At 33.5% G+C, this 24457-nt stretch overlaps 1 protein-coding gene across 2 annotated transcripts in view; it reads right to left on the bottom strand.

Moving 5' to 3' along the window:
* Positions 1 to 24457, bottom strand: part of Evi5 (ecotropic viral integration site 5) — a 142261-nt gene that overhangs the window by 1904 nt on the left and 115900 nt on the right. Inside the window, exons 3-13 of one of the 2 annotated variants that reach the window (XM_088241133.1) lie at positions 20150 to 20240; positions 19778 to 19948; positions 19061 to 19293; positions 18280 to 18471; positions 15658 to 16176; positions 14076 to 14267; positions 10834 to 11169; positions 9914 to 10093; positions 9320 to 9487; positions 8253 to 8348; positions 6528 to 6626 (exon numbers count right to left, since the gene is read on the bottom strand). In XM_088241133.1, the coding sequence (XP_088097259.1) occupies positions 6528 to 6626; positions 8253 to 8348; positions 9320 to 9487; positions 9914 to 10093; positions 10834 to 11169; positions 14076 to 14267; positions 15658 to 16176; positions 18280 to 18471; positions 19061 to 19293; positions 19778 to 19948; positions 20150 to 20240 (2277 nt within the window). The remainder of the gene's footprint in view (positions 1 to 6527; positions 6627 to 8252; positions 8349 to 9319; positions 9488 to 9913; positions 10094 to 10833; positions 11170 to 14075; positions 14268 to 15657; positions 16177 to 18279; positions 18472 to 19060; positions 19294 to 19777; positions 19949 to 20149; positions 20241 to 24457) is intronic. The other variant, XM_088241138.1, reaches the window with a different exon arrangement.

Below are 24457 nucleotides of genomic sequence, written 5' to 3'. Positions count from 1 at the left end.
CAGAATATAGTACAATATATAAAAGCTCAATTAATCAAAGGTTTTTTGCTAAAAATTTAACCTCAAATTGGAGAGGAGAAGAAGTTCTTATCACTGTGATTCTTCCTAAATGTTTTACAATACAGCATGCGTGAAGTCTTGGGTTCTTTCTATTTTATTTACTCTAAAGTCGGGCAAAGAATTTACTAGTACACAAAAACCAAAGTTGCTCTTATAAGATTTCAAATTAATAAATGGAAAGTATGATGTAAAACATTTTACCAACATAAAATTATATTTAAATTGGTACTGTGTACATATTACTTATTACGATTGAACTGTTCTAATTCCCTATTTCTCTTTTTTTATTGGGTAAGCCTGTATTGAAAGAGACAATTTATGATATTATGATATAATTTCACAAATAAAATGTATGTCTACATTCAATATCATAATTTTAAAACCTTTTTTATATAATTCAATGGATTTGTGTAAATCATTAGTTTCCAATAGTTTGAAATATCTATATTATGAAAATGAAAATACACGTGTGTGTATGGATGGTTTGTCTGTTTGCCCGTCACATGAACTCTTTCAAAATGGTAAATCGTAGCAATGTGAAATTTGGAATTTAATTTAAGATGCAATTTCTAGATCAACGTTGCTATTTTCGAGCCAAAATTTTCTTGGCCTTCCTCGGCACAGTATCAAACTTTTAATGCTAAGTTGTAGAGGTGTGAAATTTAGAATCCACATAAAATGACATTTCTAGATTAACCATGCTGTTTTTGAGCCAATTTTTTTTAGGATTTTCTCAGTATAGAATTGAACTTTTTAACGGTGAGCCCCAGCGCCATGAAATTTAGAATCAACATTTGAAACAACATACTAAATCATCAGTGCTGTTTTAAAACCAAACTATCGCAGCCTTCCTGAGTAAAATCAATCTTTTCAGTTGTATGTAGTAGCGATGCAAAATTTGACATCAGCATTTAAAATGACATTTCTAGATCAACAGTACTTTTATCGAGCCAATTTTTTTCGGCTTTGCTCTGTATAAAACCAAACTTTTTAAGTTGTAGTGATGTAAAATTTAAAATTCCATTTCAAAAGGCCAAATGTGCGATTTTACAGTTAAACAATACCCCGCGATGCTCGGTGTTCATGGCCTTCTCCCCAATGGTATGACATAGTGATGGGAAATTTAAACGTCGCATTTTAAATGCCATTTTTACAACAACTGTGTCATTTTCAACTTGAGCACTATCCGGCGTTAAAAAAAACTCATTTAAGATTAGTCGTAAGGGCGTAAAATTTAGACAAAAAAATGTTTTAAATGGTATCTAATCATAGATCAACCATGCAGTTTTCAAGCCAATTTTATCTCACCTTCTTCAGCATAAAAGCAAGCTCTTTATCAGTATGTTGCATTGCAGCGACGAGATATTTATTTTATTTATTTATTTATTGAAACCAACACAGTCATACAAAATTAAACAATGCATAAAAAGTAACAACAGCTAGACCAATAATGGGTTTTTACAAAGAAACAATAATTTATAAAAAAATGCTAGAGTAGGCAGAGAGGATAGAACGCCATATCACTATCTTTGCATACAGATTTCACTTCCTCTACATTCATACATCTTGTAATTCACATGGGCCAATTATTCCGACATTTGGCAAGTCTAAACCAACGCAGAACTTCTTTCTTGATGTTGTCAATAATGCTTATCTCAGCCTCACATAATGTACGGATCTTGATATTTGAGCACCCATCATACATAGTTTTACCACATATGCCTGAGAGATCGCATTTCGACAGCATTCAGCCTACTTTCATCCTTGTTTTTACGATTCCATACTTTGCTCCCATGCATAAGGGTTGGCACCAGGACTCTGCCGTAAACTGCTAATTTTGCCTCTTGCGACAAACATTTTTTTATCAAGGTTGATTTGAGTGCACCATTCATTCTGTTCCCGGCACTCATCCTCCTTCAATATCTTTCCCAGTCATTCTATACCTGGTAAAAATACTTCCCAGATACACAAATTCCTCTACCTGTATCAGTATAACCTCACAGTGATCTTGCATTTAGTCTTGCATACATCGTAGGCTTTTGTTACAAAGAATCCCATCTTTGCTCCCACTCTTAAACCTTTCAATTCTTTCATAACAGCTTAAAATATATACGTTGAACAGCCATGGTGACATCACACATCCCTATTTGACTCCTTTAGGAATGTCAAACCACCATACGTAGATCCATTTACCCTAACACATGCTGTCCTGTCCTGTCCTTATATAGAGAATCAATAGTCCGTGTCAGATTACCGTTCACTCGATGCTCCGATAACACCTTCCATAACCTTTCTCTGTCAACTCTATCAAATGCTTTTTGCAAATCGACAAATGCGCAGAAAAACTTTTGGTTTTTAGCAAGGAATTTTTCTGGCTCGTATGGCAAACATTTGATCCATACATCCTCATCTATTCATAAAACCGCTCCGTATATCCCACTTCCTATCTTATGTATTTAAAAAATTACAAAATTTTAATAAGAAAACATAGAAGAAGATTGAAAAATGTATGAGCAATAAAAATTGAAAATAAAAAATGGGTGCTATAAATATTAATTTTACGTTAATAAAATACATAATACAGTTTAAATTGGATTTACAAACAGGTTAAAATTTTGCTCTTACAATAAAAGGCCTATTAAATACTTAAATTAACTTCAACTTTATAAAAATAATATTATCTAGACACTACCGAACAGAAATAGCATTACTGCACAAACATTACATACTAAATACATACAAGTCTAGTAATACTCTAGCTACAAAGGAACATATGTAAACACTTACTCTAGCCACTTCCATGGCTCTGTTTCGGGACTTGTAATCGGAGACATTAACTAAAATAATTCTTCAAATTACTATTAGAAATTTTTTGAGGAAACCTATAAACCTGGTAAGAGATTCAAAGGACTACACTGTTTAAAATCTCTGAAAACAAATTTTTCGGTTTTACTGAATCGTGGATTCAGTCATTCGTTGATTTAAATCATACTGTCGCCTTAATTTGAAAACAACCTAAGTCACTAAATGATAACTTTACAGAAGACAATAAAAATTTCATAAATCAGTAATTTGGTATTAGACTTTCGTGTTTTTTTTTTAACCAAACATTTAGTTTTTAAGTTATACCCGATTTTTAAGTTTTTTATCCAAACAAATGTAAACTACTTAACCACCGACCTACTACTGACTTACGCCGTATTCCAAGGAATATACATCTTATTTGAGAATCGAAGTTATTCAAATGTGTTATATATCTTTCAGCATTTTTCTCATTAACAATGTCTTCATTCAAATGACAGGATAGATGCTATTTTGTATGGTGAAAAATATTCGATCATAATCTCAAATACAGAAAAAAAATATTTACGTTGTATTCAAATTAAAGCGACAATTTCAGTTATAAGTTACAAGCCAAGCAAGGCCCAAGGCCGCATTACAGCTATAGGCACACTAGGCACTGGCCTGAGGTCCACAACAAAAAAAAAAATGTGAAAGTTTAAAAGATTTTATTTTAAAGTACATATTTTATGATGTGCACTTTTGGTCTAGGTTTAACGAACCCGGCCCCGAGGCTTCAGGGGGCCTAACCTCGAAAGGTTTTTAGTTAAAAACTGTTGTGACAGAAAAGCGGAAATGCAATATTTAGTATTAGATACTTATTTACTTAGTGGTCCTATCTATGAGCATGAGCTAAGAGCTACATTGAATGTGCCAAATAAAGATTATTTTCTTATAATCCAATGTACCGAACCATTCATTAGCTTAAATCAAATTTACGTAAAACTATTAAACTTTAAAAAAAATTGCATGAAGCACAAATGAAAATGCATAGATGTGCATTCTTACTTAAATAAGTATGTGTGGTCAGCGCATTTGCCTGCCATGCAAGAGGTCTCGGGTCCGATTCCCAACATGGTTGATATGAAATATTTATTTCTAAGGTGTTTTCACACTAGAATATTTCATAGTCCCTGGACTGGTACCTGAAGCATATGACTGATCATCTTACCTTCATGTAACAAAAATAATCAAGATACGCTGAGATTAGTGTACCGATGCAGTGCCCTATGCACCATTGGGTGCAGAAAGGGAATGATGATGATGTGTGGTAAAATTACTACTAAAAATTCCGTTATTAGAGGTGCAGTTTTATTTGTTTCCCAAGGCATCGAAACATTTCTATGGCGTCAAAACACCTAGCTCTGCCACATTTTGAACCACATTTCTATGTCTGCTTGTCTATTTTATAATGTAAAGGTACATACATAAATATGCATAAGAAAAGTTTGTTTTTTGTTCAGTCTCCAAAAGGAGACCCCTGATTCCTAGGGGCCCTGGATCTCTTAATGCGGCCCTGACCAGGTCTAGTAATTTATTTGAAAAAAGTTATTTTGCTGAAGTACAAAAATATTCCAAAAACTGCTTGGTTTTTCAACACAAATGTTTGATTCCTTATTCAGAGATGGCATAGATGTTTTTACCTTTGATAAAAATTTTGCAAGTGTAGTACATAAGATAAATTAATAATAATGGGTAAGAGGTATATTATTAAGTATTGATAATAATCAACTTTTCGATGGACAGATGTGTTGACTTGAGGAAATGTGGATGTTAAAACATAGGTAGAATAGTGAATGTTACACAGTGTGTAATGCGACTACAAGCCAGCCATTGGCAATTCATAATTCCTGTAAATGACTAGACTTCTAGAATCCCTTTGTAAAATTCTATCTCGATAACTAAACTCCCCAGGGAGTGGAATCCAGTCTTGTCTACAAACATTTTAACATACTTAAAATATTTTTGATTGATAATAATGTTAAAATAAGCGTAAATGATAGTATTATGTAATATTAGACTGTTAGTAAACAGAGTATAAAATAAAAATTCAAATTGAATTATTTATATTAGAGATAGAAGTTTCGGTTATTTAAAATGGGTAGCAGTAACAGTTACCGTTACACAAATTAAACTGTTTTATGAACCCATTTTTAAAAAAAGCGATTTTGAGCAGGGCGAGTGAAAAATCTGGTAAAATCAGCTGCTGAAACAGTTATACAAAAAAATATTAAACTGTTTCTGAAACGAAAAACTAGTCAGATTATTTATACACAAATTAAACTGCTTCGTGAAACTGTTTGGCAAAACCGTACGATTGTGGGGCGCTAGTCTCAGATCTTCCAAGATCGAGGAGTAGTCTGTGGTCCTGGAAGGATCCACGGTTTTACCCACACTGTTCTATTTATTTCAGAGAACAGTATAGTTTATTTTTGTGAAACTGTTTCAGCTGATTCTAGAGAATTACTGTTTTAAAATACCACTTTTTTTTTTTAACCACCTCTATTAGAAATCCGGGTTATTGTGGATGTTAACTACTTTTAATATGTTTTCCAACCCTAATCATTTATATATGTATATATAATAATAATGATAGTCAGGTTAAAAAGGTTACCATGACTGTGTGTACATATGAGATACTGAGAACCATAGGCCTTAATGACTCCGCGCCAATATTAAAGCTACAAACAAAAATAACAATAAAATGTTTCATTTGCCAATTTTTTTTTAATACGAATCCCAGAGAAGTATAATTGCCAAATTTGTATAAAGCTATCTTATGAAATATTCTACTTCCCGGTTCATTTATCGCAAGCTACAGAAACTTAAGCTACTGAAAATCAGAGGTTAGCGCCATATTAAAAATAAATAAACATACTGCTAACCCATAGGAATTTAAATCTCTTTTTTTAAGAGATACTTAAGCTGAGGTTTTGTTTTCATTTATATTAACCAAATAATATAATCACATTCACAGTAATAACTTTTTTTCAAGTCTTAAAGATATTTTGAAGCCATTTTGCAAAAAAAAACTGTTAAAATATTATCAATTAAGTCCTCTGGCTTTTAGCACCTCGTAGTGTGCTGTTATTTGTAATTACTGGTAACGATAAGGTATTATCACATTTTTTTATTAGGTAATAAATTAAAACAAAAAATCACAAAACTGTCACAATGGTAAACTTGGGAAAAAAATATTCCCGCTCAAATTTAGACACGATGATGCCATGTGTATGGTGTATCACAGTGGGCCATCAAATATGCACATATGATATCAGTCAGCCATATGTTTGAGAGAAATGGTGTGCAAGAGATATTGCTACAATGTAAACAACAAAAAATAGTATCTTAAATACCACTACAGAGTTAATTTTTGAAATAGAAATTAATGAAAAACCTACATTGTACCTAATTTTTTAACGTTAATATTTCCAAAATGTATTCTTTGTGATAATACCTATCCTATTCAGTATTAAATATCTGGGTAGAAATATTGTTTGTATTCCACTGGATGAAGAGAAACAGCAATCTATATGTATATATGGATTTACTATCAGTTTGTAAATAGTATAAAATATTGTGTGTTATCTTATTCGGAATAACTATTTTTGAATTATGTATATTACCTCTGCCTCTTTTTCAGCAAGCAAGTCCTGAAGTTCTCTGACTTTCTCACTGTCTCCTAAATTGTTACGAAGCTCACCTTCTGTTACGATAACCTGCATCTGAAAAGTAATAATTATTTGATTAAACTCAATATTACGCTGACTGGTTTAGGAATATGAATGTTCCTAAACCGAGGCATAAAAATAGTTTCTGGCGGCTCCTGTGGCTGCCTTGTCTCATACGCAGATAATTAAATGTTATTTTTCTCAAGCCTTGGTGTTCTGTACTGTAATTTACCACTATAATTGGGCTTCGTAAAAGAGTGTATCGCGTGTAAATCAATTCAATCTTATAGTGGTAAATTACAGTATTGTACACCCAGGTTTAAGAAAAATTAGCGTGTAAAATAAGCGTGTAAATGAATTCAAGCTTCTCTTAGTGAAAGTTTTGTATCATATATTATATTTTGTTTATATTGTATTAGTCTGTGCTTTCTATTAACTTGTAAACTATCATCATGTATTAAAATGTAATTGCCTAGCTTGGAATGGGGTATTTACCCTTGTAAGCTGGGCAAAGTGAACATAAAATTGTATTTATGATAAAATGTATAAATAAATAAATATGATGTGTGCAACTATTGGTTTAAACATTTCAAAGATGGCAATTTCTCCCTGATCGACAACCAACGCCCAGGAGACCCTCGAAAGTGCGACAACAATGATTTGAACTAACTGCTTGCTATGAATTTGGCACAAACACAAAAAGAACTAGCTGAGCAGCTGGGAGTGTCTTAAAAAAACATTTCTAATCGTTTACGAGAGATGGAAAAAGTTCAAAAGATATAAGATAAGTCCCACATGACCTAAGGTAAAAATACAAAGATGGTCGTATTGAAGCATGCCTCAACCTTACAACCAAAATCAAGGGAAGTTTTTTCTGTGGAAATTTGTGACTGGAGATGAGAAGTAGATTCACTCGACAATCTTAAATTCAAACATTCTTGGGTTAATCTTGGTGAGCCATCCACATCACAGTCGATACAAAATAATTGTAATTCTGGTGGGACTGAACCAAACGAAACGGTAACTGGAAATTGGTGCAGTGGTCAAGTATTCAATTTAAGCAATGCGATCAAAGAGAGACGACCATTTACAGGCCACAGAAGACGGACGGTCAAATTGCTCCACGCCAAATTGCTGCCAGGCTACAGATCCATTAGTTAGTAAGGGACAAGGTGTCGCAGCTTGGTTGGGAAGTTCAGAAGCATCCGGCCTATAGCCCAGACCTTACGCCTTCCGACTACCACTTGTTCAGATCGATGCGAAACACCTTGACAGGTACACTTTCGAGCAATTGAATAGATACGAAAATAGGTAGATGATTTCTATACTTAGCGATATCTATATCTGATAGATAGCGCAAAGTCATAGATAACAATAGTGAATATTTTGAAATAAAAAAATTAACCATTTTATCGCAAATAAAGATTGAATTTCACTAAAAAACACTGGTCTGAAGATGTCTGCGGATACTTTGATGCAATTTCTGAATATTTTCCCTTTTAGTGTGAAAAACCTGAGAAAATCCCATATTAAACCAAAGACAGATCGGACAAGCAAAAAGGGCAACTTTTTATAAACATTTGTGGGGATTAAAAATATGAGATAGCAAAATTGGGTTATAAAGGTACTGATAGGTGTCCACAAAGAATTACTATAAAGTTAATAAATGTTAATACTGACCTTCATATTTAAAACTGATATGTTTCGTTGCAATTCAGCGATTTTCTGTGCGTCTTCTGCATTGCGTATATTAGCCAGCATCTGACCATATTGACTCTGCAAAAGTGAGACGTAAATTATTAAATGCCGAATTTTCTGATAAACTGCACCTCTTATTCAATTTCTAACGGTCGCTTGATACGTTATTTCTTATCATGCATATTTAATTCACAAAAGACATTGAAAAATTCATTCGCTTGTATAACTATAGCTACGCACATAAAAAAATTATACCTGCAAATGAGATGAAATCCCTTGAAAATATAAATTCAATATACTACTATTATTCATAAACATCAACAATCGCAATACAGTATTAAAAACAATTATTGAAATCAACCACAGCCAATATTCTGACAGGACGCAGGTACGCCATTATTTTAAGTCGCTGATTACGCAGATATTAAGTCAGGCACAAATGCATAGTGAGAGAGTATTTTGTAAAAAATATAACTATTATGACTTTCGTTACATTTTTTAAAAATAAATTGTTATTTCTACTTTCTTAACTGCATTCAAAGACTGTTAAACAAAAATTATACATAATTAATAAATGTTTAATGAAGAAAAAAACTTTTAAAAATAAAATACCCATAGTTCGAAAACTCATTTTAATTTAACAACCGAGGACAATACGCATATTTGTAGTGGAAAAAAAATAACATTTTGGAAACAGTTTATTAAATTTACAACCATCAAATGATCATTCATGGAAAGTTAAGGCAAACTCATAACTAATGGCAAGTCCAATAATAAAGACCATATATTATTGTAGCTGAGGACAGAACTAGTTAATTTGAATGTGAAAAAAACAACATAATTTTTATTCACCATTAATAAAACTGTTTCTATTGAGGGAAAAAAACAAATATTATAAAAGTTATTTGAGAACTTCTGCAACCTGAAAAAAAAGACTACTTTATTTTGTAATGTTTACTAAAATAATATTCCTTCACTGGGGTGACCCGTACTGAGGGAACATATTATACAATGATGATCTTCAACGACATTCCTTACAAATTGCTAACCTTCGTTTGTAGATCCGAAAGCTTGTGGTTCTGTTCCCTGTGTTTGGTTAAATACTCCCTTTCTTTTCGTTGGCTTTCTTCTAAATCATTGACCAATCCGTTCTTTTCTTCATACTGCCGGCGGAGCTGATTTGTCGAAACTTGTATCTGAGTTTCCAAATCCATAACCTGGTGATATTATTCAAAATTATAGATGAATATAAATCATTTTAACCATATTAATCATTTAACTAGCGGCATATGTACTTTTAAAATAATAAACCTTAGTGGTTGTCCATTTTAAAATAATTTATAATAATTCAAATTAGAGCTGCAAAACTATCTATGATTATGTAGGTCAGTATCCTAAAAATATTTTACCCATATTTTATGTACTTGTAATACATGAATTTAACTTTGCGAATTTCAATCTAATATTTAGTCTTTTAAATCATACTTAAATTCATTAAATTCCTAACCGAGTTTAAAAAATTACAATAGTTTTTGCTAGATATTTGACATGATCTGTGTGAAATTGATAGAGATTAAAATGGTTTAATATCTATGGTACAGAAAGAAACACATTAATTTATATTTTTATAAAAAATAAATAACCTTAAGTCGCAGCTCTGTCAGTTCTGTCACGGCTTCGGTTTCTCTAATTTGGCTGGACATCAATTCATCTTCCAGTTTCTGTGTGTTAACTGAACGGTTTTCCCACACACGAAGCAGTTTTTTAGAAGTGCTCATCGTATCGGTCGACTGGCTCGTTGCACCAACATCGCCCTTGTGCTCCTTTACAAACATTAAATATAATAGAACCATATACTATCAGAGCTTAAACTTAATTTATAACTAATTCAGACAAAAATAAATAATATTAGCTGACGAACCTCGCAGCTTCATAATTTTAAAAGTAATTTTAGATGTTTTTGTGAATATTTTAGAAAAAAAAAATAATACCAAATATTTTGATGTATGGGTTTTGTCAAATTTTATTACAAGATTTTATAAAAACAAAACAGAATTTTAGTTATGTATGTCAATAAGGTGCTAACAGTATTTTTTTTTTAATATTGGTTGATGAGGTGCACTTAATTTTGTAGGAAAAAAACTGAATAATTTAATTGGAAGAAGAAATACACATTCATCAACTGATCGTTTAAGATTTTTATGTTTTTTTTTTTTAAAGAATTTATTTAAAGTATTTCTAGTTTATCTCATTCCTTTCTTTTTGGGCATTCACATATTTTTTAGAAAATTTAATGTCAGGTAGACAAAGAAGCTCGTTTTACTTTTCCATTACATATTCTGATGTGTTTTTTTTTCTGCTCTTTTGTGAAGTCTACAAAGTTTTGACATAAATCGAATTCGTGAAATTAGTTGAATATAAAGTTTGATTAATTTAATTGATATATTATTTCTAACAGCAAAACAATTTTAATTAGGAATAAATTTCTAGTCACAATTGTAAACAAAATTGATACAAAACATAACATAAAGAGAATGTGTAAAGAGAATTTATTAGAAAGTACCTGCTGATGTTTAGCCCAAGATTCAGACAGCTCAGAAACTCTCTGCCTGAGATTTTTTATCGATAAATTTGCTTCAGCCTCTCTCAATTTGATAGCTATTAATTCTTCTTGAAGATGAGCAACGGAGTTATCAACAGCCGTTTCTCGCAGCCTCTTTTGATCTAATTCCATCTCGGCTATCCTCCCGCGTAACTCCTTAATTAGGGCATCATTCTCTGCTTCGCTGAGCCGCACTTTTACAAGCTCCTCTTGGAGACAAGTTATCATTTCATCGCGTTGGACAATTTCTTCTCTAGTAACAGCCACATACCCCAGTGAAGATTCCCGTGAGCCTTCCTAAAAGGTTTTAATAAAAAAAAGTCTTTAATAAAAGTATGCAAATTAGAAAGGATAAAATATTAACCCCAACACTGTACATACATAGTTCGGAAAACTGACAACTAGTCAAGGGTAAAGCCGGCTAGTTGCCAGCAGCCATCATACTCCAGACAGAGCTGAGGGAACATATCTGCAGTTTTAGCATATAGTAGTAGTGCCGCGATTATCGAGCTTCAGTATAATTAAAAAATTGTACTAAAATAGCAAATACATAAGTTTTAAAAATATCACAAGGATACTTATTATTCAAAGGTACCGTTTTTAGATAATTTGATCACATGTTATGTAGACCTATGTAACTAAACTATTAGTTTACCCTAAAGATGGCTGGCTCCTGCAATGGTAGCTGAAACGTCGCAAAGAATCCAACTTACACTACGCTACAGCTACGCATTCTCTACCCCCTAGAATGTTCAAAATCGTACTGCTGGTCTCGAAACTTTGATATTAGCATCTTGAGTCTAGGTATTGAAAATGTCTCTAGACTAGAGTGGAAGCCCTAGACATGGTAAATGTTCCGGACGTGAATAATATGTATGAGATATAAATGATTTAAATATATAAAATAAATATGATTAAATGCAGCTAGGAACCCCGGTATTTGTCGACTGAGTGCTAGGCTCTCAATAAAGATAAATGATTCGCTTTTGAGCCTGGCCTCGGTAATACCGGGGCAAATATGGCCAGAGAAAACTTATAATTATTAATTAATTAATATAAATGAACATGTCTTGAAATAAAACCCTAAAAAGGGCCATTGTATTATATTTGTCATGTTGCGCGCATTGCAGCTACCGGCAAAATGGCCCGTACGGGCGGGGTGCCCCGCTATTTACGTGACCTGCGGCCGGGGGTGTACTAGGGCAGTATTTGTTGGAATAAATCAGTTGAGTTCCTAAATCTGAACAGTTAACATGTGTATTATTGAGTTCTCCATCCTGTTTGCTTCCTGTACTTCGCTCTTCGCTCCGCCCTACCAGCTGACTGCCTTCTACACCACTACACCACTGCTCCTCTACACCACTTGGACCGGGTGGAAAGTACTTTTCAGGGCTATTGAGGTTGACTTGTGGTCAACGCAGTTGTGCCCCTACCTTCCGACTTTGTCTTTTACTCTGTTTCGGAGGGCGGCTTCTCACTTACGCCGGGAAACCTGACTGCGGCAGATGCGGGTGACGAATCAGCACACAACGTGGTAATGCGTACGTTACAGTAAATATGTACAACTATTTTTTAAATACATACTAATTTATTGAGGCTAACTGTATATTGTATTGTACATGTATATATGTACATTTTAAAAACCTTTGGTATTTTTCAAATTTTATTTCGCCACTTAGGACTTTCATTTTTCTTTTATATTAAATACATAATTTCAAAAATTGTTCAGTTTTTATTAACCTGTGTTAGTTTGAAAAAATTAAATAGCAAAAAATATATATGTACATATCAAAAATATTATATTAGGTTGGGGAAAAAGTAATTTCGTATTTTTCATCCTATTTAAGTCAAACATGCGCCATTCTATTCAATAACTTGTTGCCAACGAGAATCTAACTTCATAATGCCTCTCTCATAAAAGCCCATGCCCCTATTGGCAAAAAACTCAGACAACCTTTTTTTACAGGCCTCTATTGAGGCCAAATTTGTACTCCCAAGCACGTTGGCCATAACAGGAACAGGTGGTAGTCACTCAGTGCCAGGTCCGGACTATGGGGTGGATGCATAAGAACTTCCCATCCGAGCTTCTGGCGCGTCATCAAAGATGTTTTCGGCCTGACGTTGTCCTAATGAGACACGATTCCTCTCCTATTCACCAATGCTGACCGCTTCTGTTTGATTGCCAACTTCAAACGGTTGAGATGTTCACAGTAGAGGGCAGATTTGAGCATTTGGCCATAGGGAAGCAGCTCATGGTAGAGTATTCCCTGCCAATCCCACCAAACACACAGCAACACCTTCCTGGCCGTCAGTCCTGGCTTGGCCACAGTCTGAGCCACTTTGTTGACTTTTGACCACGATCTATGTCGCTTGACATTGTCGTAAGTGACCCACTTTTCATCACCAGTCATCATCCGCTTCAGAAATAGGTTGAGTTTGTTGCGATTCATCAGCGATTCGCAGATGTTAATTCAATCCATGAGGTTTTTATGCGTCAGCTCGTGTGGCACTCAAACATTGACCTTTTTTTTATTCCAGCCTTCTGCAAATGGTTCAAAACGGTTTTATGATCGATATTCAGCTTCTGAGTGATGCTATAACTGCTAACATGGCGGTCTATCTCGATATTTTCCATGATTTTTTCAACATTTCCGACAACAGGTCTGCCAGAGCGTGGTGCATCATTCACCTCCACGAAACGAAATAGATCGAACAACTGTTGTGCAACACAAACCGAAAGAGTATCGGCCCTGTTTACATTGCAAATTTTTTTGGTCGCTTTCGACGCGTTTTTCCCTTTCAGGTAGTAAAAATGTAAAATATGGCGAATTTCTTCCTTTGAGACCTCCATACTCGATGCATGATAGTTCACGACTGAACCAACCAACCTCAATACTGTCAAAGAAGAGTTAGTAGTATACACTCACACCTCGAAAATGCCGCATTGTATGATCCGATGTGACCAATAATGAACGAGATAAACTTAGTTGAAAAAAAAGGGCGCAAAATACGAAATGACTTTTTTCTCCAACCTGATATTAATAACGAAACATGATATTAGCAGAAAGGGCAATAAATTTTTTGAACTATTTTCAACATCAGAGAAAACTTGCTAATGGCAATACAAAGTTAATTTGATAGAGTAAACTTAAGCAGGAAGTTAGTAACACAAGTACAAAAGTTAATAAAGACACCATATTGACCTGTTCATGGTTTTCGCGAGCTACTCGCAATCTTTGTTCCGCATCATTTAGCTGCTGTTGAAGAGCATATTCTGTCTCAGCACCCCGAGCAGCCTCAACTTGCCATCGAACTAACTTTTCTGCCAGGGAAGCAGACTCCAACTCCAAGCTATCGACAACACAGCGGAGAGAACGATTCTCGGAACGAAGTTTCTAAAATAATAAAAAAATATCTATTTTTATTTATCATAAGATCATGAGATGTCCAGTGGTAGATTTCAAACTTTAAAAATTATAGCAAAACAAATAGACAAATTATTTAAATAATTCTTCATTTCATTTTAAGTACATGAATGCGGATTTTATTTTTTTCATACAAAATTTTCTAAATGCGGTCAGCAGGATGCAAGCAATTTTCCAATTGCTTAGGCATATTTAAAAAAATGGGTTGGCAGAGATTGCTCGAAATCCTTGCGACCTCAATTCGTATATTTTCTTCCAGTTGTATGGTGGTGGCAGATTGGTTTTGGTAAACAATGCTCTGGAGGTAGTTCCACAAAAAAGTTACATGGATTTTGATCAAGCAATTGTGCTGGCCAGATGTCACCAAACCGAGAGATGATTTTTCTTGGAAAGAAATCTCTCACAGCATTCATAGGCGCATATGCAGTATGTGCAGTAGCGCCATCTTGTTGAAAATAGATATTACTGTTGAAGAAAGGACTATTGCAAAGTTTTTTTAATAAAAAACTCTTGATCACATCACAATATCTCTCAGAATTTACAGAAGTATAGCCCAATGATTCTTCTGCCTGAAATAGCACACCAAAAAGTTACCTTCTGGCTATGCTATTGTGTGAACTTCAGTCATAGAATTTTGGCTTGTTCACATAACCTTCCTGATAAAAATGTACTTCCTCACTGTAAAAGACATTGCTCAGTCATGTTTCCATAGAAAAGGTCTTAAGTAGTCATAATGCTTAAATTTTTTGAATATTTGGATTTCATATTTCATACATTAATCTTTTCTTCATTTTTTCATGTGATGTTGATTAAGCGGTTCCTAAAAGTGACGAGCAAGCTGGACCTTGGCGACGTCTGTTGACAGCTGTCTTCGGAGCTCTAAATCTGGTTACCCAACTTTGAATCATTTTATTGAAGGTGCTTCATTCATTCGGCGAATATCATATAAATTACAGAACTTACACCTAACCACAGTAAAATAAAAATTGCTTGTAATGTATGCCTCGAAAACAAACACACCTGTCTCTTCTGACCAACAATCCATGGCAAATAGAAAATCCGCAGTAGTTGCATCTTCAAAGCCCCACCCCACCCCTCTCTCGCTACTTACAATCAATAAAATTTGCCACTACACATCCAGCATATGCATTACATCGAGGATAAAATAGAGTTTCTATTGGGCAAAGAGTGACATGTATTACTACATTAATTTTACGAAATTAGAAACAATGGCAACAGCTATGGAGGGTTTGAAGAATGTACTCAATTCACCTTATTTCAAGTTATGCAAGCATTTCATATACTTATAATAGGTAAAGTGATGACATTAAAATTATGGGAATTTTTTTTTTTAACTTACACGTAGCTCTGACATTTCTTCCAGTTCCTTGCTTTTAATTACTGCATATTCTTTCTCCATTTTCTTCATTTTTTTGGCATTATATTTCATCGCGAATGCCAAATTCATAAGGCTATCTGGATCCATGGCAGCTCTATCAGGGAGGTCTTTATGAAAGTACTTTTGAATCGCTTCCATATCCATGGACATCAGGTCTTCCTTTCCCATAGTCAGTAAAGCCATGGCAACCTTAAAAATAATCTCCATTCCTTCCATGAGAAATACTTCCATAATTCTGCAGGAGATGTTGAGTGACAGCACTGTAGTGAAAAGTGTTAAGAACCAACTACTAGCATACATTGATGTGGGAACGCTCTGCTGTCGGAAGTGCATTTGTAACTCGGGTAATTGTTCTTGGACCATGTTTTCTAGTTGGAAAAGGCATAGTCCCAACATTGCCATTGGAGGTTTGTACATGTCCCTCATACTGTGTGTCTGCATTATTTTAATGAGTACAGAAAATGTCTCCTCTTCTGGCATCTGGAAAAAAAACGTGTATGAAAATATGTAATTTGAATAATAATAAACAATCATATTTATCTACTAAAAAAATATATTTTGATAATAAGAGGCATATCCCGAAAGTAAGTTCCGTTTGTATTTCTTGCCATCGCAGAGCTGCGGTCGTAGTTTAGCCAATGCGTAGTACTTACCCTGAGTTATATAGAAGGAGTTGATGCCATTATTAGTTAGCTTACTGTTGTGAACGCTTCGTGGTGCTTGTTTGAAATGCCTAGTAAAATTAAAAATCCTGTCGTTTGGTTAGATAAGGACTGTAATTTTTTTTCTCAATGCAAAGAACATTGCGGAGAACATGTGGTACGTGTACGAAATATATGAAATTGTAAACTTTCAGTTTTCATTTTTTTCTTAGACGCCCAATTATTTATTTGTCGTGCACATTATCATGACCTTCATTGAACTGTCCACCCACCACCTTGCCATCGAATCACTTATCACATGTCCTCCGTATACCTCACAGACCTGTTAATGAATGTGGACTGGTTTAATGTTCTTCGCATCAAAGAAACAAATTACAGACCTTATCTCACGAGCGGCGGGATTTTAAATTTTATTCAGTATTTCAAACAAGCACCAAGAAGCGTACACAATAGTCAGCTAACTCATAAGGACGTCAAGTCCTTCTCAGTAGGTCAGTGTGAGTACCACTGATGTACGAAACTGAGATCACAGCGCTGCATTGGCCAGAAATACAAACTAAACTTACTTTAATAAAATAAATAAAACCACTATTTTTTTTTTCCACTGACCGGTTCCAAAGCAAACAAGCTTCTTCGACACGGTTTATGTAACTAATGAATTTTTTTAAATTTTTTTTTCCATGTTTACTAAATACTAGACGTGGAGCCTATAAATCAAGTCTTTTTTTTCCTAAAAGGGTGGTAATTTGATATGAATATTTCAAAGAAGCTTGTTTGTTTTGAAACCAGTAGGTGGAAAAAAAACAATAGTGGTTAAAAACAAAATTGTTTTATTTTAATAAATAACCACAAAGTTAGTGGTTCAAATATAAAATTTATATTTGAAACTTACTTTCTTTGTTAGAAATCTTATATACTAATTTATCCTTTATGAATCAATTGTTATACATTTACAAAAAGCTCCATTACTAATACACTATATATATTTTTTTAACTAAACGATAGTACTCGTAATAAACCCTAAAGGTGAACGCTGTACTGTGATCCAAAACATAGTAAAAGTGGGCTAACAACATACGGCACAATAGCCCAGAAAAAAATATTGTGCAAAAAATGATTTAGCTTTTCAAAAATTGTAAATATCAATTGTGCGGCTTTTTTACTATGTATATTAATAACACATTGGCCGCCTTGCGGTGAAGACATTCGATAACCACACATTAGATTATACCTATTGCAATAGTGACATTCGCAGAAGTCTGTGTCAACTTTGGTTGCCATAGTAAAATAACTTACCCTTGTAATCAATTCACTGTATAAAAACTTAAGCATTTCCTGCATTTAAAATGTTATTTTGAGAAAATGGTTGTTTAGGAATATACACAGGGAATAAGACTACATAACCAAAAAACCCAAATACTGATAAGAAAGATATGATAAATTGATAATTTATGTGAAGATATAAGTGAAGTGACTCATTTTTCAATGATATATTTTTGTTATGATAATAAAGAAGAACATATTTAAAATAAAATGTATATTTGAAGCACTAACTTTATGGTTATTCATTATAGTAAAAAAACGAAACAACTTTGTTTTTAACCACTTATTTGTTATTTTTTTTACCGACCAGTCTCAAAGATATACAAGCTTCTTTATCAAGGTAAAATTAACTATTGAATTATTTAATATTTTATTTTATCAATGTTTACTAAATATTAACATATATTTTGTCTTGTAAGGATGGGAAGCGTAATGTGAGATGGGTACGATCCTTAAAACTAGACAAGAGTGGACTTAAGGAAATAATATTTGTTTGGTATTTTTTTTTTCTGATTTGTTATTTTTCTTATTTATTAATCGCTTTTTAAATTTCGAAGATTTCTAATTTTATAAAATGTTTTCAAATATTTTCACTGACCTGCATTAATAGTAGTCCTACAATGAACGCAGAACCTTGGCAATATCCAACTTCCCGATCGTGGAGTGAGTATGCTTTGATTACATTGAACAGAGATTCTTGGCCTAATCCGTCTTTCTCTTTGAAAAACTCATGTTCGGGATACGTTCGGTTGATATCTCTTCTTATCTGTCGTTCGTATGGTGAACAAACCTGAAATACAAAAATATAGATATATTACTGCCGCACGAAACTCCACTTATATTTTCCTTTCATTTCCCGTAAAAATTGACAATACTAACTACATTATTTACTTTCTTGGAACTTCTTTGGAAAAAGAAAACTAATATTTTATTTCATGTATGTAAGGATCTTTTTATACATATATTCTCGTTTTTTAGTACAAACTTTTGACTCTTCTTGTGACCAGTCGGTTTTTGGTTGACTGGAAGATATTGCTTTTAGCAATAAGTCGGCCAAAGTGCTTATTCTTTGTACTTGAAGATTTAAATAAATAAATAAACACACCTAAGTTCTCAACTCCATCTGTTAATTTTTTCAAAGACAGAGATAAACATCAATTTATTATTGTGAGTTTTGTATTTCGAGTTATAAATAACTCACTTTTGGGAAACTGGAATCAAATTAGTGGTAGAGCAGAGTTAGAACTTCGGACCTCTGATCAGCGTGTCTGCCACACTAACCAAAGGACCACAACCTGGCTATTATTATTTATTCTCATAGGATGGGCGCTAAACTAATCAGACTTTCTGTGTTAAGGGTTATCATTAATTATGGTTACCGTCAGATATTCCGCATACAGCTTTTTCTCGGGAGTGCGATCTGCTTGGCAGAGCAACTGCCAAACCAGCGGTCTGAAATGGTGAGGAACTCCACGCCGGACCAAGTCGCGGATCTGGGGACTCCTTTTCTTCCACTGAGCATCCCAGTCAGTCACCAGGCGGCCCCAAAGAGTCCACACATCCTCTTCCGTTTCCTCAGACCCAACCCCGCCACCTTGGCTGAGACTGGTAGCTGAAAATCAATACATAAAACTGAAAATTTATAACAGTATTCTAATTACTTATTTCTTGATGTCACACATAAAAATTTCTTAAAAAGTAGTATTCACGTATCTTACATTTTCTTTGTTTGTTAATTGTTTTAAGTTAAAAACATTTTGTTACAATACATTACTATTTCAGAACCGAGCACCCAACGGAGAATCCAGTTAGTTGTGTTACATCAGCTGGATTCTCTGTAGATATAATATACTGAGAAGATCTCATTCACAAAAAACAGACATTTGCGAAACAAGGGTGAGACATTATTTTAAAATATAATTAATCTCAAGATGGATTGTGACAATACGAAATGTCAGTCACAAATGCTTTCTTTTTTCTTATTCATTAATTAGTATTCATATTGATTCAGCTTAGCGTTCAAATCATCAACTGCGGTATAAGTCATTGAGCTATTAGTCGCATATCATTTTGGTGTGAACCAGAATATAATTTACCAGAAGTGAGTGATATTTGTGATGTGGTGGAACTTTTACGAGAATGCCCCGACGCTCCTGAGAGCGAATTAAGGCTCTTAGAGTCGGCCTCGATCATTCTGTTAGCTTCTTCTAGTCGGGCTAGTAGTTGAAGATCAGCAACTGGAATAGTTTCGGCATTCTCACCAGAACCTGGGAGCGATCACAAAAACAATATTTATCAATATTTCTAAGATTCTTTAGAATACAAATAAATACGTATGAACAATTTTCATGAATTATCAAAAATGAATGTATAAAATTCAAATACTAAAATAACGCAAAAAAATACTTCGTTACACAAGACTTGAAAATTTGGCTTTTTGAGAGACGAAAAGTTTTAAAAAATATTACCTTCGGAGGGTGTTTGTTGATTGTCCTTAGTGCTAAACGGCATTTTACTTTCCTGGGACGAGTACACTTGTATTTTCCGGATGTTGCAAACCTTGAAAACAGGAAAACAATAAATATTATTAATACATAATTTACTGATAAAAGGGTACTCGCAAAGTTTTTCTTTTGACCTAATGAAGCTCAGCCAAAATCAAGTGAGGGATAACCCACAGTGATAACACTAGAGCCCGCCCAGGGCAGATTGAACAAACACCGTGCTAGAATGAACCTATCCAAAACTTCTAGATGTAGGATCTGCAGTGCAGATGAGGGAACACCTATACACATTCTATGTGAATGTAATGCTTTACATCATAAAAGGAGCCTCATCCTCGGGGGACCACTGGTTAAACCTGAGGATGTTAAAGAGCTCGCCCCCTAGGGAGATCGAGGGGGAGATTTAGCAAAATGTATACTCTCGCATTCTACACAGAAGCCAGGTTCTTTATAGACCTGGGCTTGGAGGGAGAGAACTATTTACGGGGACAGGTGCTTGCATAGCACTGACCCCCCCCCCCTCTATTGGGCCCCTTCAGACTGACCAATTAGCGTGTAAGTGTACCAAGCATTTCAAAAATTATAACTTGTATTATGGTTATTATATAAACACTTCATACATACAGTTTATATTAATTAACTAAAGTAGAAATATCAAGTTCAGCAAAATATTTCATGCCCAATTATTAAGCATCATACTTATTTCTCAGAGATGAAAACAGAGACAATAGGACCCCATACTTAGACATTTTTAGACTAACAATTTATGAACAAAAATAATCATTTGACTATGTACCACAATAGTTTATTGAAGAGGTAGGCAAAGAGGAACGAACGCCATACTTCTACATTTTTATACTTACAATACTTATTATTTATACTAAGTATTTACTGTCTAATATCACATTTCTTATGCGAATGGATAGGCAGAAAGGTATTTTATATGAAACATTACAGATAAACTGAAATCCTTGTTTGCTTAAAAATAATCTATTGATTACACTTTTGGTGAACATGTCGTCTTGATCAATGATGGATGTGTGAAAAATTTGACATTGACTTTCTTTTATATTTGATTCTGAAAAGGTTTTATAAAGGCATTACATTCCAGGTCTGATAAAAAATTTAAAATAAATACTTATATTATATCAATTATAACTGACCCGAGTATCGAAGGATATCCCGGGTCGGGACGGGGTTTGTAGTCAGACAAGTCACAAAATATTAAAAATAACATTTAAACGCCATCTGACTTGATTTTTTTTTCAATGTGTGTAGTCGGTTAAGTCCAGATGTTAATCTTCTTAAGAGGAAACGCGGTCTGACTTTTATTCTTACAAACGTATTCCCGTATTTTGCCCTGGATTATGGCAATAGAGCAGTAATATTTTTACGCACTATTGATATTTACCAGTGTCTTTATTATTTTTCTTTATTGAGAGCTAGAAACATTAAAAAATCCATAAAAGCACCCAGGTTTATATGTCGTCCTCGGACGTACGGTAAACAATTAAGTATAATTTCTGATACTTTTTCTTAAAAAATAAAACAAAATCTGTTCAGTTTTGGGTTGTGCATAGTATCGAGGAGGGATTTGCGAGAGAGTGACAGAAAAACAATGTTCAAATACCTATTCAACAAAATTGTCTGGCACCGCATGTCCTCACAATTTATATAATCCAACACTCAAAAATAATCATGTATATGGACATTTCTAATTTTAACAATTGAGTATGTCCAAATGCTTGCAGACTGGCTGGATTTCCTCCCTAGGGAGTTATTCATATTTAAATTTATTTCGACAGAGAGGGAAAACATTTTTGAGAAGGGAATATGGAAGTCTAGGCATTTACAGGGCTTATGACCTGTCTGGTTTTACAAACTGGTTTTACCAGTCAATGAGAGGTCATAAGCCCTGTAAATGCCTAGACTTCCATATTCCCTTCTCAAAAATGTTTTCCCTCTCTGTCGAAATAAATTTAAATATTTCTAATTTTAACTATAATTGATATTAAACTTTTGATTGTGTTCATTTAATCTTTATACGAGTATACAGCCTGTAACTGGGGGGGTGGATCATCGGTGAAAGAGCGATGGGGGACCTCAATGACTATTGATTTAACCCCCATGTATGCTCAGCGATATTCAGTCGTTCAACAGTTATTCAGATTTTTAAAGAATTTTTAGTAAAAATCCGATTTTAGGCTGGATGTCCCAAGTGAAGCCAAACTATTAAGTCTACGATATTTTTTTTTTTTTACAAGTTGCTCAATAGTAGGTCTTTTATCTTAGAATACAGTTTTGATTTGTTATTTGATTGAATTTCAAATAAAAATAATCTTTTCCAAAAAATATGCAAACTTAATTTTTCAACTGACTTTTAAAGGCTATAAAATAATTTTTTTGGCATAAAAATTTTTTCTACATCCTAAGAAAATACGTGAATGCGTGTTGATGAAAAAAAGTCAGACAGCGTTTTACCCTGAGCCTTCTAAAATTATGGCACTCAACTCATGCCCAACGCGAATTTAGTCATTCTTTAATCGCCAGCCGTGTTTTGATGTGATCTTGACATTTAATTTGAAACCAAAATAAATTAAGAAAATGACAAAATACATCGTTTTAACTTTACATGTTTCATTACATTACATATTTTTTGTGTACGAAATATTCCCAATCAGCAAAAGTGCTGGTCTGATGAGGGTATATAATGTATTATGACACAATAGTTTTAATAAAAAGTCTATAATTTAGCATTACATATCACTAACACGGGCAGTAAGAACTGTTTTGTTTGGGTGTTTTTTAAGTACGCATATGTTTTGTAAATTTTTTAGGTCACTAGAAAGCGAATTGTAGAACTTTATTGCTGTATATACAAAACTGTTTTATTTCTGTTAGTTCTTGGTTGTTCGCGAGTTAAATTATTTGACGCTCTTGTATTTCTTGTTTATATATTGAAATTAAAATTTAATTTAATATTCGTCTTAAAATGAAAAGATACCAAAGTATAGAAAATTCTGAGCGCGATTTACCCTGAGCCCTCTAAAATTATGGCACTCAACCCATGCCCAACGCGAATTTAGTAATTCTTTAATCGTCAGCCGTGTTTCGTCGTGACCTTGACATTTAATTCGAAACTAAAAGAAAAGAAAGAACTAAGATAGACCAGACTTGTCTTGAGGTAGTATTTTTTTTTGTCCTAGCTTTAATTTTATTTCGTTGTATTTTATTTCATTTGTACCTGTATTTAGTATAAGAATATGTGTTTACCATTGTTGGAACGGACTGTATAAATTCGTCAATAAATAAATAAATGAATAATAACAAAAGAAAATGACTGTATCGTGAAAACGTGCAAAAACTTTCTGGATAAAGAGAAAAATACTTTTCATTGGTATGTGGGTACCTATGTACTTGTTTATGATTGAATTCCAAAACTAAACAATTTTAATATTCATATATTGGATTTAATTACAAATGTGATACTTTGGTATTTTGGGTTTTTCTGTTAGTGCCTATTTCAATTTATGTTGAAATTTTTATTGGTTTGGATATGTGTTTATTATTACAATTGATATTTTGATGTTATTCTTTTTCTTATATTTTTCTTGTCTTTTGTTTGTATCTATATTGTTATTCCTGTCTGTTTATGTTTTTCTTATGTTTATAAATGTAACTTGTTTTTTGGCCGATGTTATCAAGTTTTGGTAGTAGGAGAGTATTAAGACCACTTTCTTCCTTATGTTTTCAACTTTATCAGAGTAAAACCATCTTCTTTGGGGTTAAATGTCTTAAATAATTTTCCTAATTCAAAAGTTTTTCTAATCGAAAGTATTTACGTTTCACTTTTTTTTCATTAATTTTACATAGTTTCAAGCTCGAAAAAAAATCGCATTTTTCTCAGGCCTGGATATGCCATACTGATGAGCTTTCTGTACATTACTTATTGTGCCATAAGTTGTTAAGAGTTGTTAACATGTAATTATTTGTGTTGCTTTCAAGAACTACGAAACCTAAAATTATGGGATTCGATGACGTAATGGGACCTAAAAATATTTTGTATATTTCGAAATATTGTCAATAAAAGAATTGACCTTATTTTTAACACATTAATATAAAATAACACATTTACATATAATTAGGATGGGTATTTCATAATCTGAACTGCAGAATCTACATCTACAAGTTTTAGATACGTTCGTTCAGTTTGCAGTGCCCTGCAAGGGCTCTAGTAATAACCCTCACTTGGTTTACCTGTTAATTATTTGG

The sequence above is a fragment of the Micrasema longulum genome, unplaced genomic scaffold (assembly GCF_059751315.1).
Source record: "Micrasema longulum isolate JH-2025_06_02 unplaced genomic scaffold, ASM5975131v1 h1tg000127l, whole genome shotgun sequence".
NCBI lineage: Eukaryota > Metazoa > Arthropoda > Insecta > Trichoptera > Brachycentridae > Micrasema > Micrasema longulum.
The sequence above is the reverse complement of the archived record's forward strand: the minus strand, read 5'-3'. Positions and strand labels throughout refer to the sequence as shown.